General features: G+C 43.4%; 1 protein-coding gene across 1 annotated transcript in view; it reads left to right on the top strand.

Annotated features, from left to right (window-relative positions):
* Positions 1 to 19481, top strand: part of LOC118214203 (radixin-like) — a 39250-nt gene that overhangs the window by 3068 nt on the left and 16701 nt on the right. Inside the window, exons 2-4 of the mRNA XM_035393917.1 lie at positions 1422 to 1655; positions 6477 to 6573; positions 15744 to 15827. Of these exons, the coding sequence (XP_035249808.1) occupies positions 6562 to 6573; positions 15744 to 15827 (96 nt within the window). The 5' untranslated portion in view covers positions 1422 to 1655; positions 6477 to 6561. The remainder of the gene's footprint in view (positions 1 to 1421; positions 1656 to 6476; positions 6574 to 15743; positions 15828 to 19481) is intronic.

The following is a 19481-nucleotide window of genomic DNA, read 5'->3' as shown; positions in this document are numbered from 1 at the left end:
TACTACTACTACTACTGAGAATGTGATCAAATGGAAGGAACAGAATCTAAAGGAATAAGAGAGACTGATTCACTTAAATACAGTGTAAAAATACTGATTTGAAGATTCTCCTGAATGACTTGAATAACAAAATTAAATAATTCTGCCCTTCTAAATGTATTTTATGCTGTATCTATTCCCCATAATATATCATAACGGTATATATCCACTAGATGGCAGTAATATATATTTATAGAGTGTGGCTGTGCGCCAATTGAATGTACTACATTGTTAATGTAAATAGCAATACAAAGATACGCAGTTCCCTCTGACCGTTTTGTGTGATGTGCTGCTAGCTGACTATTGGTCAGAGTGGAGTTAATGAGGCTGGACTGTATATGGTTAAGCATAGGAGGTTACCTTTTATGTTATTGAATTAAACAGCTCTCAATCTCTCACTCAGCGGATGGTGGAGGCATGCCGGGACATAGTGTACAGGCCTACTGTATTATTTTTGAAAGACGAGACCGCAAGAGAGGATATGATTGTGTGTGCTGTCGGACTGCGTGGGGCACAAGCGTCTGAAGTGGTTGATTTTGAATGATTGAGTGAATCGGTGAGAATGTGAATGGCCATGAGGGTGAATAAGGGACTGAGGAAGTATATATGTAAGTGTGTATGGGTGTGTATGTATGTGTGTGCGTGCTGATAAACCAAGTGAGTAAATCTATGAGTTCGGTCATTTGTGTGGCATATAGGACCAGGATTTGTTGGGGTGGAGTCCAGCATCTTGTGTTATCCAACTTCAACCTTCTGATGCATGTGAACTATAGCTGCATGTGTGTGAGGGTGTCAAACTGAACTTTACTTCACTGATACACTGTGCAGATTTGAGAATTTACAGGGTAAATTATTAAAACTTCCTGTTGAAATGTAATCCAAAATAAGGCACATGCTTTTCCATGATTTACCACATGCTAGACACCTGAACATCACACCCATGTGTACTTGTTGAACATCTCATTCCAAAACCATGGGCATTAATATGGAGTTGGAACTTCTCTCCCCCCCCCCACCCCTTATATATAGTGTATTTGTGTTTAAACATAATTTTAATTTCATGAACATAGATCTATGCATCCATGGAATACCACGAAAATGCAATGCGAGTAATGGGAGATGTAATTTAGATTATTCTAAAAAAATACTTTTAAAAGTTATCTCGAGCTCAGATGTGTAACTTCTGAAGACTGAAAGTCCGAACTAGGCAGCCACTCGCCTGTTTATGAGCTGTAGTCTAAACGCCATGGCATCATAGACGTTCATCACCTGGCCCTTGTGCGAGCCGGTTGCCTTCACAGTGACAGCCAGTACTGCTCTTTCCGTGGGTTTTGCACACCGCGGTGAATGTCCCCCCCTTACCCTTCTTTCTGTCATCATAGGAACCACGCCTCGCACGCAGACTGACGGCCATATTGACTGCGTTTACCTCTCCTACTGGTGGAACTCCCCGGTCTTTTTTTTTTTTTTTTTTGTATACATCACCATCAGTACACTTTGCCAGAGGACCAGCAGGGATCGTAGCTGCGAAGACTGTTCTGTTTTGGGAATAAATAAGGACATCATGCTTTCAGGCAGGCTGTAATCCGTTTTCAGGGAGCAGTTCTTCATTTGTGGTGAGTTAGCCTGCCTTAACTGATTTAAACAATGCTGTTAAGAGAAACGGTATGTTCTCTGTGATGTTAAAACCTCCTCTTATGGTTATCAGGCCTGTAGCATAAAAGTGTTTTGATAACATTTAAGTGGGATCCATGACTACTGCAGTACTTATGTTTTCGATATTTTCATGCCAGTGTGTTCCCTAAATGATTCGAGTTGTACTCTTTGGTAGCTAATTACGGACGTGAGAAATAGACGATGTGGACATGCGTAGCGAAAAAAATGTGTCGTTGACAGTACTTTATTTTAATGGTGAAGGTAACAATGCAGCTATATAAGTCAAATATCGTCCTAATACACATTGGAATTATTATAACACGCGCTTTGAAGCCGTTGTTATTACAATGCAGCAATCTGCTATACAAAGTTGGGGGTATAGCCTAACTAGGGTACAGGTCGCTGCGAATGCGTAGCATAATTTTCGTCTACACTCCTTCAATTATTGGAATTCATAAGCTGTAAAACGACAATTAAGTGTACGGATAATGCATCTTAGCCTTATTTTACACCGCGACCTCTTCGGCATTCCCGCAGGGTGCTCTAACCGCTTATGACCCATACATTTGCAACTTCACCCCAACGTCAAACCTGCCGTTTACGGTGTAGCCCCACTTAGGCTAAATAAGATAACGTTGTTCCGTTATCGAATGTGTGCACTCGTTGAAGTCAAACCGGGAATGTTTCACATTTGTAAATTAGCCTACGTTTTATCTCCGGGCATTGGCTTAATTGCAGTTTGGGTCTGGCACTTCGAATGACTTCTGCAGCGGCAACTGTTGTCATACTGGGTGATGTCGTTGCTGCCTATCGCCGCGTGTTCCGATGGGGCTGCCTGCCTCACAAAGTAAGGGTTGACAGTGTGATGAAGTACAGTGGTGTGCGGGGATTATCCACGTGAATGTGGATCATCTTGTTGATTTGCTCAACCCCCAACACCAAATTAGATGGATGGAGATTTCTTTACACCCCTCCAATAATTCAAGTTTAAAACAGTCGTCTGTGTAGAATTGACAGAAGATCGTGAAGATGTTGTCCTTATTATTACTACAACGTCTTTTACACGTTGAGCAGCTTTAAATGAAACCTGCATGATAGGATATACAGTCGCCGTTTGTCGGTTTTCATATTTCTTTCAGGAATAATGTACATTGAAATCCAATGTCAAATGTTCATATTTATTTTTGGGTATTTAGGTATTTATGTTATGTTTATGTAAATTTTTCTCTTGCATGAGGGTCTAAGTGTCATTGCAGCTTTCTGAGCAGGGTTGCGGTGAGACCTATAGCTGCAACATTTTCGTCATTCAGTTTTGTTTAGAATAAATGGTGGGTGTTGTAAAATCTTACGAGTTTTCTGTCGGAATCAGTGACCATAGCATTCCCCCTCAACTTTGTACTCTAGGAACACAATTTTGTATTAAAACACTACTGTATGCATCTTGGAAGTCGTTCGCGTGGTGGTGCATAGGCAGCTATAGATGTACTGTGACAGCAATGTCAGTTACTGTACGTGACAGAAAATTTACCTGAATTCATTCACATATAGGATCTGAATTTTACGATTTCGACTTCCATTGAAACAGTCAGTTGGACTGAGCAGAAAAGTCTCCCATTGTTACGACTGAAAATGATTTCATTCAGGTGGCAAAAGTAACCTCACCAGCATTGCACTATTCAAGTCATACTCGCCCTTTCTCCCAAGTTCAGCGTCTCTCAGCTATTAATAATGAATAGACTGCCTCATAAATATTCATATCATAAAGTGTTTCTATTATTACATACTTTTAGTATTATGATATTTATACTACTTTAATAATTTATTTAAACATGAAAATATTTCATGTTCATAATATTTCAATGTGAAGAAAAACAGAATGGCTGTGTCTCCTTTCTTTCTAATTTGGTGGTGATCTTTTGCAGAAATTGTGTGCAAAAAGCAAATTTTTCCATCCACCAACTACATAGAGTGGTTTTCAGAAAAATGTAATTCAAGCTCTGCAGTCGTAAATAGAAGCATTGTGCCCTTGCATCTGAGGGGGCTTCGTACAAAAAATGCAAAGTGTGGAGTCAGTCCTCCATTCTTTACTTTGTGAGGCCTGTTTATAGTGGAGAGGACAGAGCAGAAACTCAGTACCTGCTGCTACAATCAGGGAATACCAAAGTTGTTATTGTATGAACCGTGAGTTGGTAGCTATAGCCTACTCAGTGAGGAACTTAGTAGAGGAAGATGCGCTCATCTTCTATATTTAAACAGAGGAGAATAGACAAGTATGAGATAAAGAGTAGAACAGTAAAGGGACAGGACTGTATATTGGCACGCATATATATCTGTCCCTGTTCTAAAAGAGCTAAAATGCAACTTAGAATCATTTGGATTCTCCTGTTGTGAACTAAAAATCTGACACCTTACAAAGCCACTTGCCTGTAATTTAGAGTGCTCAGAGAGTGTAATAGGTAGAGTTGAACAGAGAAACAATGGAATTAGATTTTAAATTCTGCTAAAAAGATGGACTTGTACTGGCCATGTTACCTGAAGGCCAGTTGGAAGTAGAGAAACGACAGTCAGTTGTATGAATAATTGTACTCTTCCTCTGTAACTACTGTTCAGGCATTGTCAAAACTGTAAACAAACGTACAATGTCAGATTACAGAGGCTTAACCTACTGCTGGTTGCTGGAGAAACCAGGGAGGTGTGGCCTTTTGTATATAAAAGGATCCCACCCTCTAATTTAAACCTCAACTATTTCCTGAATGGCTTCTTGGTGAGGGGATAATACTATCGTGTGCATATCCAATGAGGCCTCTCTTTATGGTATGATCGTGTTCAAGGTAGTGAAGCCCTGCTCCACTCACCTCAGCCTGCACAGACAGACTACTGCACAGTAGGGGAGGCAACATGGAGATACATGCACCACTAATTAAAAATGCATGCATGTGCTCGTGTGAATGCATTGTTAGACACCTCTCATGCAGAAATGATGATCCAAAACTTTTATATAAATGGTGGAAACCATATTCATGTAAATCTGTATTAGAATCGAGCTCCTTGGAATTTATCCTCATTCTTGCTAGATAGATTCACTGCTAGATTGACGCAAGAAGATGATTGCTCAGTTGTCACAGATAATTATGTTACGGTAATTAGTAAATAATGTGTTTACTTAAAACATTTTGTGCTAGATTTTTACAAAGCATTTGGTGTACTTCATTTTGCTGTCGATTCAGGATTTAACATGCTGTGTTAAGCCAGCGTAATGCTAAACTACAGTATGTCCGCTTGCCAGCTGGCTGCCAAGCTGTAGCCTAATAGCAGGAAAAAAAAACCGTAACATGTACAGATGTAAAATGGCGGACCTGGGTCTTTTGTGAATGGGGAGGACCCGGTTCTTACCCGTGCCCATAGTGTGGTGTGAATGTGTCAAATGCAAGTTGAACCTGTGTTCAGCATCCTGTGTTACCCCTGGGTTCTGTGTGTGAAAGGGGCATTAATCAGCTGAAACAGGGGGTGTGCTGCAGAGCTGTGAGTCCTGGAGGAGTGTAATTGCGGTTTCCCAGCCACTACAGAATGCAGTAGAATTGCTTTTGAATCCATTTTGTAATTGAGGGATTTATTTTAATCTCTTTGTCTGCAAGAAGATAAACAACTTGCTTGACTACCACTTTCTCTATTGTTCAGATGGCACTGATAGAGAAGGGGAAATCATTTTTGTTTGCTAGCTATTTTTGGCTAGCTAATTTGACAGTTTTGAAAAAGCGACAGACGGTAGCAAATAAAAAGTGGATTCCAATGTTTGTCTTGCTAAAACAACAAAAAAAACCCAGGTGATATAACTCAAGAAGTCAAATTAAAATGTTGAAATTGTATGACCCTTATAATCTTACAATTGAATTTTTTTGTTATTGTTTGTACAAAATGTTTTGCTTGCGTGCACAAGCAAGAGACTCTGACTGTGATCAGGGACAGCTGAATACTCCACCCTCCAACCGGTGGGTTTGGGAGGCCATGAACTCCTTAAAAGGCAGGTGGCTTAAACAAGGTAAACCAATTGATGGCCTAGCTTGCGAATTATGAAATGCAGATGCAGTCTGCAGGTTCCTTATTGTCCTCTGGTTCAGACTGGCATTGCGAATGTCTCTGTACTGTTCAGAGAGACTGCTGGTTGCCAAACCAACAATACCGAAAACTTCAGATTCAACCAAACCTATAGTATAGAGGCATTTGAGGACCACTGTGTGTACAGAAGCCTTGGATCACATTGGATACTGCTGGAGCTCATACTGGCCTCAAGTGTCACTTGTGATTCGGTGTCTTTTAAGCCGTCTGCAGCCTCTGCGCAATGAAGAGTGATGGGCCCTCCAGAGAACTGTGAATCCCTTTCAATGGAAAATAGGGGGTGGGGGCTGGGCACTTATGCGCGTGGATGTCCGAGAAGAGTTTGAACTTGACAAAGTGGCCTTTACACAGAATGGATACAGAGCTGTCTGAGTGTGTGATAATGTACATTCATGAACATTTGATAATGTATGTTAATGAGAAAATGATGTGCTTACTTTCACCACATTTTTGCCACACCCTGGATTGGGATGACTTTGTGCCCCCTTGAATTTTTTGGTGCTCTCCATTAAAATATTCAAATGGATTGGGCTCTACTATTCTTCTCATAGGCAGAGGTGCCCCCCTGTTTTTTGGTTTAGAGCACGTCCATGATGTAAATGTGTGATGTATCTTCTTGTGAAAGTGTTTATATTTATTTTTTTGTGTATGCTTTCCTTCATTAGAGCCAGTGAACGTGCCATCTCAAGACGGACGACGAATTGTTTTTTTTTTTCGCAGCGAAAGCAGAAGGGGGGAGAGGCAGCGAAGATGCCAAAACCGGTAAGGACCTCCTTCCCCCCGCTTACTGCTACCGTTACCCATAACTGAGTGGTGCGAATGTATGGAGATTCTTGCACTGTGTCGGACAGTGAGAAACCGGAGAGAATGAATCTTCACCGCTTTGTGGGTTTTAATGAAGAGTTGCCGTGGTTACAGAAAAAATGGCTTTGACAGTAGGATTCTTTTCAGTTGCAGTTTGTGGAATTGCAGGTTGTTAACACATTCTTTTGGCTTCCTTCATATCTTGTTCTTAAGTGCAGTAATGACATTGTGAGTTCATTACGCTACTGCTTGCCATGTTCTTTCAGAGGCATGCCTAGCACACCAACGAACGATTTTCACATAGTTTAAAAATGACTTTCATTTCGTTATGCTGATGTCGTCTCCCACATCTTTCCCACGTTGTGACCTTTGTGGGACTGTTCTGCTTCCCTGGAAATACATCAGTAATCCCACCTCCTCAAAACTGCACGCACTACCTGTTGTTGGTGTGGATGCACAGTGTGTCTGTCTGTCGCAGATGCTGTTTAATGAATGAACAAGGGGAGTCAGAAAACAGAGGGCACTTCACAATTGTGGGCATTATGGAGGCGGGGGATTTGGGAAGTCTGGTTTAGTTAAGTTTGCAAGTTGGTCAATTCTCTTGTGTGTTTGTGTGTTATGTCATGTCTGTGTGTACAGCAATGTCCTGGAACTGTGTGCAACAGAGCTACTTATGAATATTAAAAATATTACAGCAGTGTATCATAATGTGAAGCACAGACCACAGGCTGCGCAGGTGTGAATTGTGATTTCTTTTTTTATTGAAAAGGTACACAGAGTTGCTATTTAAAACCAAATCTCTGCTCTACTGCTATTATTAACTAAGAGTCAGGGCTTGATGCCCCCTTGTACCCTACACCACCATTTCCATGCACTACATACTGTACTGTACAGTATGTTTCACTGGCATGGAAACAAGCTTCTTACATAAGAGTACATGTGTATTTGAAGGTCAGCCATGGGGAAAGTGTTTGGCTGCGTGTACAAAGCACACATTAAGGGGATGGCATTTATAAGGCATTTACCAGACTGAATTATGCATGTTAGGTTCATTCAATCAAGGAGTTCTGTCCAGTTTTTATTTATTTTGAGAGATGTACGGAGGTTGCATGTGTTATGTTTATGTGTTAATGTGTAGTCTTGTTTATCCTCCACTCTCTTGTGTTGCCTGGTGATAAAAGGGAAATGTGGTTTCGACTCTTATGTTCCACGGGCCATTAAAGGATTTCAATAGCTCACATAAATTGATACTCATTTCTGTTTTCTGTTTCAGTGCATTTGTGTTCTGATGATAGTGCTTCTTCCCTAACTGTGAATAGAGTTATAGGATTTTGACAGTTGGTTAAAACAGATAATAGCCTAAGTCTGACACATTCACTTACAGTCCTTTTTTAAATAAAGAAATATAAAGTTAAACTGAAGAACATTCGTTGGCAGTGCATCTCTGTATACTTGGACTGCTCTAATACTGTTGGGTGACCTCACATGACTATTATTCATTTTCTTTTTTGTGCTCCTGTAGGGATTTATACTATGCTAAATGACATTGCTGGTGAGTGTGTGTGGAGATTATGCCCAGAATTATTCTGCTTGAAGGAGTCTTCCCCTGTCGGTGGTGGCTTTAGCCGCTGCTGGCTCTGTGTGTGTGTGTCTGTGTGTCTGTGTGTGTGTGTGTGTGAGGCGGTAGAAGGTGACCGGGGTGTGTCATACTCACAGTGGGGAGCGGTAATGTTCTATGTCCAGATATGAGTCAGGCTCTGTGAATGCAGGCGGGGGTTACAGTAATTTAGCCGCTTGGTGGTGAGCCCGTGTGAGCGGCTGCCAGCGCTGGACTCTTCTCCACCTCACCATGGAGGCAGAGCCCTGCCTAAAGACCTGGCCTGTGTCTCACTTAATTACACTCTGTGCGTGCAATCCGCAGACATTCTCTGTCTGGACCGGTTTGACATGTGATCACTGGTGTTAAGGCTTCAAAGGCAGTGTAGAGGCTAGCGTTGGATTAAGCCTGTCTGGTGGGAGGATCCCACCTGATTGGTTGCTGTCAGATCCTCCCACTGCCACCCAAAGCCTTCAGGACCACGGACAGAGGCCTCACCCACGGGCACGCACAGCTGAGACTGATGGGTCGCAAGATCAGCCGTTGCATTGCTGCCTTTATCCGGCCCGGCCGTAAAGCTTAGAATGACAACACACACTTCCTGTTGTGTGGCCAGTTGTTGGTGGTGTCATGCCTGGAAAGAATTCTGATTTTCTCACTGACTCATTGGCATCACTGTTTGCTCTCAGATGGGCTTCCATCTCCTCAGTCTCTGTTTTTACCATCTCCTACCACCATGAGTTTAGTGTAGGTTAATGAAAGAACCACCCAGTGGAATTATGATTGTGGGGAGGTGGGGTCCACAAGTGGCCCCCACTCCTGTTGGTCTGAAATCAATTCAGGGTTCTCAACCCTGATCCTGGAGGGCCGCAGGTGCTGCTGGTCTGTGTGTTCACCTTAAAATGGCCTACCAGTTCAGACCCAACCTGCGTAATGAACTGCTTTAATAGATAAATTAAGTGCTGAGTAACAATGAAAAGCCAGCAGATGCCATTTTCTCTCCAGGACCAGGGTTGAGAACCCCCGGCCTAAATGACGAATGGATGATTCTTGCATCGTCTGCTTCTTGTCTTCCTCATTACCGTGCACCTAATATAATCAGATCTAATGTCTCTGGCAACAGCACGCCATGGAGAAAGGGGACTGTTTTTATTGGGGGGTGTATTTTTGGTATAAGAGAATAGTTTTACATTCAGTCTTCTGTGACTAGTGAAACCCATTAGTCTCAATGATGCGTAACCCTCTTGTGGTCATTCAAGCTGAGGTTTTACTGTAGGTCACCATCAAACCAGTTCTGGAAATTTTAGTCTAACTTGGATTCATTTGCGAATAGAACTGAACTGAACCAAGCAGATGTTACTTGGAAAATACCCACAGCACTGCGAATAGAGTCATTTTCTATTGAGCAGAATGACGATCTGCTGCTTGATACGCATGGAAAAGGCGTTCTGTTTGCACTCAGCCGTGACTGAAGATGACAGAGGGAAATGAAAAGCTTCCGCTATCCACTAACCCCAGCTTACCCAGTGAATCCAAGTGAAAACCCCAAGGCTTTCCTGAATGCTAACCGTATTTCCTGTTCAGTTTTCAGCATTCAGTTTAAAATTGAAATTTGAAGCCTACTGAACTGAGCAGTTATTTTACGTCTTCATTATCTTTCAAACAGGCTGTCTTCTTTTGTATAGCCCTATGACTATATATAGTATCTTTAAGCAGCATTAAAATGGTGGGGGTTTTATAATACAGCTGTATCACATGTAGAGACAAACAGACACATTTCTGCAGGCTTTTATCTTAACGGGGGCCTGTACTCAGGTGGAGTTTAGTAACGTCCTGCGGCCATCGCAGCACTGCAGTAAACACCCATTTATTTTTACAGGATATGAGGATATGAGTTTTGCAGCAAATAATCCTCTGTGGCTGTTCAAACCATACAGGATTATTTTCTGCAAAACTCCTGGGAAAATGGAAACGAGCTCTCATTGTTAATGAAATAATTCCAAAGAATAAAAATAATTATGTATAATGGCATTTAATGATTTTGTCCCTGGTTAAACATAATGAGCTGTGAAGGCTCTGATGACGCTGCACCAAACAGTACAGTCGGTCGTTTATATTGAGCAGCTTTGTTTTCTCACTTAAATAAGCGCAATTCACGCCACATAAAGGCGAATTCATTAGGTGTGTCCACGGTGTACAGAATGGATCAGCTCTGACTAGGGGAGATGAAAGGACAAGGGAATCATTCAGCCTACTTGTTTCTGCCTGTGAGCACTGGGAGGGATTGGCTCAGAGACGTTTGGAGCAGGGACAGACACACGGACACGGCCTTCATACAGACAGTGGGCAGCTCTGTGCAGAGCAGGCTGCTGGCATAAGCACTCTGTGCAGTTGTTTTGGGTCCACAACCATCCCTGGGCCACACAACTCAAGTTTAACGATTTTTTGTTTGACATTTTAATTCTACAGAACAGTTTCCTGTTCAGGGATTGCTTCCGCAACTCTCCCACCCCAAGTCCGCGATCGGTTCATCTCCAGACAGGCTTGTTGTTTTTGGGCCACTGAAACCCTACAGCCAGCTCTGGCTCGGTGTGGAGGTGTGGAATCCTCCTCCCTGCACTTGTGGTAATCAGACGGATGGCCAGCCGCTTTGAGCCAATCAGGATTAAGTCCTCCAGCGGCTGTGAGAAGACTGCTCTGTCGGGGGAGGGGGAGGGGGAGGGAGAGATAAGGCCCACCGTCTGTGGCCTTCGTACAAAAGTCCCTCTAAACGGCTTAGGAGCAGCAATTAGCAGGTCAGTTAGTGTCTGACTGGAGATTTGGCCTGAAAATAAAACATGCAAAAAAAAAAAAAAAAAACCAAGAAAACCTTGATGACGCTAGAATGCGATGCTTGCTGGAATGTTCCCTAAAGGACTAAAGTGCTTGCATGCTCTCTCTGCTTCCTGCTGTAGACCAGTACGGATTCACAGGATCATGTGCGTTTGGTGTAATGAATAAAGGTGGCAGCATGTAGGCTATATGCAGTAACAGTATGTTTCTGTGCAGTTTTTCCTCTCTTGTTGTGGAAATTGTGTGGTCTGTCTAGTTCAGCCATAATGCTGGTTGGCTGTTGTAGTTGTGATGTTGTTTTCTAGTTGTTGTGATGTGATGTTTTTATTGTTGTTAAAAAACATCACAACAACAAAGATTTATTGTGGAGTTGTTGCTGTAGTGGTGGTGTTGTTGCTGTTGGGTTGTTGTTCCTGTGATGGTGGTGTTGCTGTGGTGGTGGTGTTGTTGCTGTGATGCCCTGGGCATGTCGAAGTGTCCTTGAGCAAGACACCTAACCCCGAACCCCTAACTGCTCTGGCGAATGAGAGGCATCAATTGTAAAGCGCTTTGGATAAAAGCGCTATATAAATGCAGTCCATTTACCATTTACCATGTTGTTGCTGCGGTGGTGATGTTCTTGCTGCGGTGGTGATTCTGTTGTTCCTGTAGCATTGTGCAGCATTTCCTCCTGTCCCCAGTGCAGGTGACCCAGCGTAGTGTTTGGGGCTCTGACTGTGTGCAGTCAGGAGGATTAGAGCTGGTAGAGCAGGCTGACTGCGCCACACGCCATGCCTCCGCTTCCTCTCTGAGGTCATTTGACCCGATCGACTCCCACGCATGGAGCCCTGGGAGATGCGATGGAGCGAGCCCCACCCAACACGGAAACCTTCTCACAGTGTCTCTCAGCAGTGCTTTGTCAGTGTTGTCACATTGGCGCTATGTTGCAGCAGCATTGCGCGAATGTTTTGTGTTGCCTGGGAGTGTCTCAGAGTAGTGCTGGCTGCAGGAATGCAGTTTACTCAGGGGGCTCAACCGGTATGTCAGACTGCTTTCCAAACACAACGGCCCTCCTTCGCCCACTCTTTGTTCCTGACGGGCCCAAAGAGAGCGGTCCTGCTGTCTTTAATACGGTTCCTGTTCGGCTCTTATGTTTGAGTGTGGGCTTCTATGGGAGACCAGATGGTTCATATCTACGATGCCCTCCAAATGTAGACATTCAGCTTTTATCTCATAGTATTTACATGTGCATATGTTTTACCAATTTACAGAAACAGATTGCTGTTGTGTTGACCCCCCCCCCCCCCCCCCCACCATTTTCAAATCCAGATCTGAAGGATATACCTAAATTTTAAAAAGCTAATTTAACTCCCATACGTTTGGAGGTCACCGTGTCTCCTCTCCGGGCCAATGCGTACAGCCCCTCTGTCGGGCCACAGCCTGTGCGATTCAGAGCTGTGAATGCTGCCACTACCGTGTCAGCTGAGTTACTGTGAGAGGTCAGGCGGCTGTGGAGCCAATCGAATCCCAGGAAGTCAAGGAGCCAGGACCTCGGATCAAACAGGAATGCCAAAGAAAAAGCCGCTGCTGCCAGTGCAGAAACCCCACAGCTGCTGGCTGAAGGTCATGGCAGTATGTCACATCCTGTTGAGTTATCTGGCTGCTTGACTCTCATCATATTAAGTGACTTGGAACCATGGGACCATGATAAGTGAATGAGCCTGATTTAGGGATATAATTCTGCCTTTCTGTTATATCATCACCATCTCTCTCTTGTCTTTCTGTCTCCCTCCCTCTCTTTTTCCCTCGTTCTCCCTTTCTCTCTGGCTTAGGTAACTGCTGTCTAGCTGTAGCAGTGACGCTGCTGATAATGAGTCTTTTCTGATCCATGTCTAAAATGGACATGCTGTTTCAGTCTGTGTTATTGTCTATAGCCTGATTCAGGTAAAGACCCAGTTATTCTGGTCTAAATTCTAATTCTTATTAAGGAAGCTTGGATTTTATACTGCTACCATTTTCCCCTAAGGAAATTTGTGGTTATGTAATCACACTTCATTAAAAGCTGAAGAGGTGACTTTACTAATATATTCGCTGCATCTCAGTCCTTCTTGTCCTCATTATCGCAGAACTTCTGTTGCGAAAGAATCATTGACATAGACATCTTCTTTCTCAACTTGAGAAGTTGGAATCATTTCAAAATCAATGTTTGCTATCACGGTTCTGAAATCAATCTCCTGAGAAAAGACAAGAGTTGAAATATGTTTCCTTAGCTTCAAAATCCCAAAGCAGATGCTTAAAGTTTTTTTCTGACTTCAGCATGGTTATCTTTTCCATTTTCTCTTTCCTCAAATTTGGAAGACAAGACAAGAATTGTGGGAGTAAAATAATTCCTCATATATGGAAGTTACATATTTCTGCATTTGTTTTGATACAAATTTGAGCAAATAACATTCTGTTCTGTGCGTTTGTGCTGACAAACTAACACTTCATTTCAAACATAAATAAAACACATTTTCACATAAACATCAAACAAGAATAGTGAAAATTCATATATAGCCTGTCAGTAACGAATACCAGGACCTTGCTAAAGATAGCAGATTAATAAGTGAGGTCTTGCAGTGTTGTAGTAAGAGGCGTTTGCCGTGTTTGTAGAAATGGAACAGACATGAGCCATCCTCACTCTGAACGCATGGTGAATGTGTGTCAGCCATCGTGTGTTTCTCCTGAATCAGAACATTATTGGGGTTGCCACGGCTGTGTGCTGTTGTATAGCAGGCATGCGTGTTGAGTTTGTTTCTTTGTGCGTTTCATTGAGTTACCGTTGAACAGTATGTGTGTGTTTCATTGTGTTACCGTTGAGCAGTATGTGTGTGTTTCTTTGAGTAGCTGTTGAACAGTATGTGTGTTTGATTGAGTAGTGTTGACTATGGGCTATGGGTGTTTTATTGAGCAAATGTTATTCCCTTCCACACAGTCATTTTTCACCCTTTGATGGATCTACAGTAACTCTGCGGGGCATATCAAGTATTAATATGTGGTGACTAATGCAGCACATATTCCACTGACTTCAGCAGTACTGCACCTGCAGCAGCATCTATTCTGTTTACTCATTACTGCAGAATTGTTTTTGCTATCCATTATGTACTATTTAATGTCTGCTATCAGGCTGCAATATTTATAAACGTGCATATTTTAAAGAATTTATTTTCAAGACAAAGATATTTGTTTGTTGATGGTCTTTGTTGCAACAATGTATTTGTGAGAGTAGCATGCTTTATGAAGTCTTCAAGTCTATGCACGTACATGCAAACACACACACACACACACACACACACACAGCCTTGCTCAACAGTCAGGTGTACTGTACAGTGTAGTCTTCCTCACACAAGCTTGTCTGTGATCATTCACTCTGTTCGCTTTTAGGACTGAGCTGCCCTGTCTTTCAGTTATGCATCAGTTTATTTTGGCTGGAAAGGTTTTTACAGGTTAAACAGGCAGTTTTGTACACGTTTGAGATTCTATTCACACATTCTGAATCCCGGTCTGTTTGAACTGTTCAAGGCCTTTTCATTCCCATGTTGCCTTTTATTAACAACCGAGAAACCCCCCCGTTGCCGTGTTTGTAAGGGTCTGTTTTGTTCTCCTGATACATTTTGTTATTTGAGCATAATTTGCACAGTAGAGGGGGAACAAACACTCATTTATTTCACTGCTGAGAATGACCAGACTAGCTGCAGGCTAGAGCGCGTGCACTGAAACGGCCTTTTGTTTTTCACATTCAGAATAAAGCAGTAAATTAATTTTATTGACGCTGAAGCTTAGTTACCAACTTACAATGGTCGCACTTGTAAAAAGCCACTGTTGCCCCTTGTTGGAGATTAGCCTATTACCCGCTGAAGCCAAATTTAGAGAGATAAATACCAGAACATGCATAATGCATTTCCCATTACCATCTTGAACTTCATTTGTGCTGAACGCTGCACAGGGGAGATAGCAGTGCCATTATTCTGTCCCAGCGATAGAGGGGGTACCGTTGCTCTGTCTCAGAGGAGAAGAGGGCAGTGCTCTTACCTTGGCCTGGTGAGAGAAGGGTGCACCTTGTCCTGTATGCAGGAGCCAAAATAGTCCAGTTTCAATTTGTTTTCTTATTTTTATTTTTATTTTTACAGTTCTTCATTGGCTGGGAGATAAATATTACGTGCAGAACTGACGGGCACGGTTCTGGAGCGCAGGCTTTCACAGCTTGCTGAAATTGCACACATGGTGTATGTCTGCCTGGGAGATGTGTGGAGACGTTCTGACCTGAGTATAGAGAGAGCATGGGAACAGTCTCTCCCCCACTAGGAGTAACAAATTAGAGAGAGAGGTGTTTTTTAAAATTATTATTATTATTATTATTATTGCTGTTTTTATTATTAGTATTATTTATTATTGTGTGGTGGGTCATACTTGTTGCATGTTGTTTATGTGGTTTCCATGTTTCTGTGTCTTACATGTGTCGCTGTGGCAATATGACTGTAGCTGTCCTGCCAATAAAGTAAAAAAAAAGAGAGTGAGCTTGGGAGACAAAATGCCCTGTGGAACTTTTGACAAGTACTCGCAATAAAGCTGTATGTTACGGATGAGATGTGGAAAGGTTTTTTGGGCCGATCTGCTGTGGATTAGGATGACGGCCGGGAGGATGAATGATGTAACGATAGTGTTCTGTTTTCTCTTGCAGATCAACGTCCGGGTCACCACCATGGACGCGGAGCTGGAGTTTGCCATACAGCCCAACACCACCGGCAAACAGCTCTTTGACCAGGTCAGTGAGGAGCATTTAACCAAACCCAGAGTAGGTCAGAATGGCTTGTATTAATTAGGCCTGGTGTGCAGTTCTTAATGCGGGAACAGCCAAACCAGTCTTGAGTTTTTCTGTCCGTTTTGAGCCCCTTTTTCATACTGTTCATTTTTTAGTTTTTTTTTGTGTAGTGGGAAGTGCAACGTTCTAAAATGTGGAGGGGAAAAAAGATGATCAGAACCAAAAATGTATCTCACTAAGAACAGCTTATTTTTTGCTTTTTGCTTCACTCCACTGAAGTTATGTACGCGTTGACCTTTAAAATAACCTCCGCGTAGTTTCCTGTGGGCGACGGTGTCTGGAACAGACCAGAGCACTCTCTGTGAAAGAATGATGCATACAATCGAAGGCGGCTGGTTCATTGTTGATTGTTGAGGGGGGTGGGGGGGACGGGGGGGAGGGGGGATAAGCGTGTTTTTCACTGATGCTGGACATGGGGGGTGTCTCTGAGGGGGTGGGGGGCTGTGGTGCATGTTCAAGTGTGTGTGTATGTGTGTGAGTGTGTGCATGTGCGTACACGCTTGCGCATACGCGTGCGAGTGCGTGTGCGTGCGTGCGTGTGTGTGTGTGAATGTGTGTGCTTGCATGTGCATGTGTTCGTGTGCGCACACGTGCATGTACGTGTGTATGTGTGTGTGTGTGTGTAGGCGTGTGCGTGCGCATGTATGTGTGTTTGCGTGTGTGTATCTGTGTGTATGTGTGGGTCACAGAGACAGACAGCAGCTGCTGCATGACTGCCCATCCACTGTTTTTCCTGCTGTGCTGCCAGTGATGCGTTAACTGTGCTTTCCCGCCAGAGAGGCAGTGCTGTCACCTCAGTGACTCTCCTGCTGCTTTGCGTATTGTTTCTGGCAGCGGATCATTTGTGCTGTAGCTGAGGATCCAGCCCTGCTGGGCTCATTTCTGGGGGCTGCTGGAGGAGGTGTGCTGAGCTGTAATGTTGAGGGGAAGGGCGGGGTGGGCAGAGGTTTTTGGGTTTGATTATTTGGGTTCAAAGTGGTTCCGAAGCCTATTTGTTTTTTGCTGATGCGTTGTTTGTGGTTGTGGTGTAACTACTGGTCCGATCAGCGGTGGTGAATCGCTGACCTGTTATTATTCAGAATCTCTTTTTTTAAAAGGAAAAAAAAATAGATCTGCATGATTGCTCAAACTCTCTAAATTTGCCAGGTTTGAAGAAGGTGGTGTGTCACATCTCATTAGGCCCACAGGACACCCATAGATACAGGATCCAGTATGGTGGCCAAATTTTGACATTTTGAATACACAGTTATTCCCTTTGGCTGAGAATATGCTATTTTAATTCCATATTCCATAAATAATTTTAAGGTGGAAAAAAAATATTGGCATGATTAGGATTAGGAGTAGGGCTTTCGCTTAGGAAATAAAAATGCATTTAAAAAATATTTTATATGTGGCCATATTACGTAGTCATTGAAACGGGATCAGAAAGTTGGAGGTTCCTGCAGGCTTCAGAATTTATTGTAAAACCTGACGGGCCAAATTATATTTCACATTGTTCCAGTGCATTATTTTGGTTGTGATTTAGTCCTAGGTCAGAGATAATAGTCTTGTTACACAATGCAGTATTTTACATCGGTTTCCAATATCTCTGCTTCCCAGATTCAGTTTCTTGAATGTCATGCCAACATTACACAATATGCATTCCGTTGCCATGGTACACTTACGGTTGGGTGCCTCGATAAAATGCAGTCCATTCGATGTGAACTTGGGGCATAAAGGATTTAAAACCTGGGGATTTAAAACCTGAGGATTCAAAACCTGTTATCCATCGAAGCTCCATTAACAATGCTTTGAGTGTCTTTCATAGCATGCTCTTGCCCCAGTATCAGAAAATGGGATAATAGACTATTGCTTTGTTGGGAAATCCTGGTGACTTAAATGCAGATTAAATGCCATTTTGTTGCTTTCTCATTCATCCACTCTGCTGAGCTGTCTGTACCTGTGATGGCAGTGTAATGAAGTACGGAGTGTTGTGACAGTGTCACAAAAAGCGCTGTACGCATAAAATTGAATTGAAAATAATCTATTTCAATGGCTGGATGGTTCCTGAAGGGCAGTATTCTGGGCTCACTAGCAGAACATATTTTATAAAGGTTTCATTAGTAAGAACACTTCAGGTGTTGCGGTATTGACGGTGTGAAAATTCAACGTGTGTTACGGTTTCTGTCAGCCGGTCGGCTGGGTGGAATGTGAATGACAGTCTGTATTTCTGCAGAACACTGCTGCCATAGCAGCTCACGTTCCAGCAGTAGCCCGTGCTGCAGACTGCAGTAACATGGTGCTCCTTAGACTCTGTGCTGCAGTAACATGGCGCTCCTTAGACTCTGTGCTGCAGTAACATGGTGCTCCTTAGACTCTGTGCTACAGTAACATCTTGTTCCTTAGACTGTGCTGCAGTAACATTGTGTTCCTTAGACTTTGTGCTGCAGTAACACTGTGTTCCTTGGATAGACTCTGCGCTGCAGCAACACTGTGTTCCTTTGATAGACTCTGTGCTGCAGTAACACTGTGTTCCTTGGAAAGACTCTGTGCAATAGTTAATAGCTTCTTCTGGCATTCAGTCTGATGGTCAAACGGATTGGTCTCGGCTGCGCTGGCTGGTGGAGAGGGCACACGCACCTGGGCTGCGTTAACGAATCAGCCCAGGTGCTTAAAGGTGGGCTGCTCTCCACAGGGCGGGGCCGAGACCGGGAGTACACATCGAGAGGGCCGCGTTTTTACTTTGTTTCTGTTTGCGTGTTTGTCTGAGCGCGATAAGAAAGTAAACCGCTTCTGAAAAGCAGGAGGAGCTGAAAGCAGGCCAGCTATGAAGGGTGAGCTGAGAAGCTGCCGCTCAGTTTCGCTTTCCTTTGTCTTTGTTATTTTAGTTTGTTGGTTTTGCCCGGAACCTTTGAGGGGGAAGGGTGAAGGTGTTAATTTATTTCATTTTGTGGTTGTGTGGGTGCGCTCTCTCTCTCTCTCTCTCTCTCTCTCTCTCTCTCTCTCTCGAATTATTTTTATGAAGCTCTTGAATTATTCAGGTTTGCTGATTCATTGATGGTAAAAATTGAATCAGGATGCTTTTCTGAGCACAGAGAAGTGCTCTAAACGGTCACTTGTTTCTAAGACGGTTATCCCACAGCTCAGTGCTGTTCAGGGCTTTTTCATTCACAGCTCTCTCCGTTGCGTAGCCACCAGGGTGTCATTGTAGGAGAGCGTATCACAGTGACATTTTCTCCTGAAGGAGGCCTGAGCAGTTACTCTTATGCGTTTTGCTCGTGAGTCAGCTCAGGCAGAGAGGCGCACAGGTAAGCGATATTAGTAACGCAGGTATGAGCTCACCCCGCCTACGAGATACCGACCCTGCGCCTCTCGCTGCCGTCCCGCATCGGGTGTAACGTGACACGCTGTTGGGGGTGGGGGGTCAGTGGGAGGTGAGGCCTTCCCCTCTCTGCTCCACTGACTGACTGATCCCCTTTGTCTGTGACTGGAGAGGGTGACTGAGTCTCCCCTGGGATATTCACCATGAGAGGAGTGAGTGAGGGAGTATGGAATGTACCCTGGGATATTCACCATGAGAGGAGGTCTGAGTGAGTGAGTGTGTCAGTGTTGAGTGTG

The sequence above is a fragment of the Anguilla anguilla genome, chromosome 15 (genome assembly GCF_013347855.1).
Source record: "Anguilla anguilla isolate fAngAng1 chromosome 15, fAngAng1.pri, whole genome shotgun sequence".
Lineage (NCBI taxonomy): Eukaryota > Metazoa > Chordata > Actinopteri > Anguilliformes > Anguillidae > Anguilla > Anguilla anguilla.
This window is presented reverse-complemented; position numbering and strand designations above follow the sequence as displayed.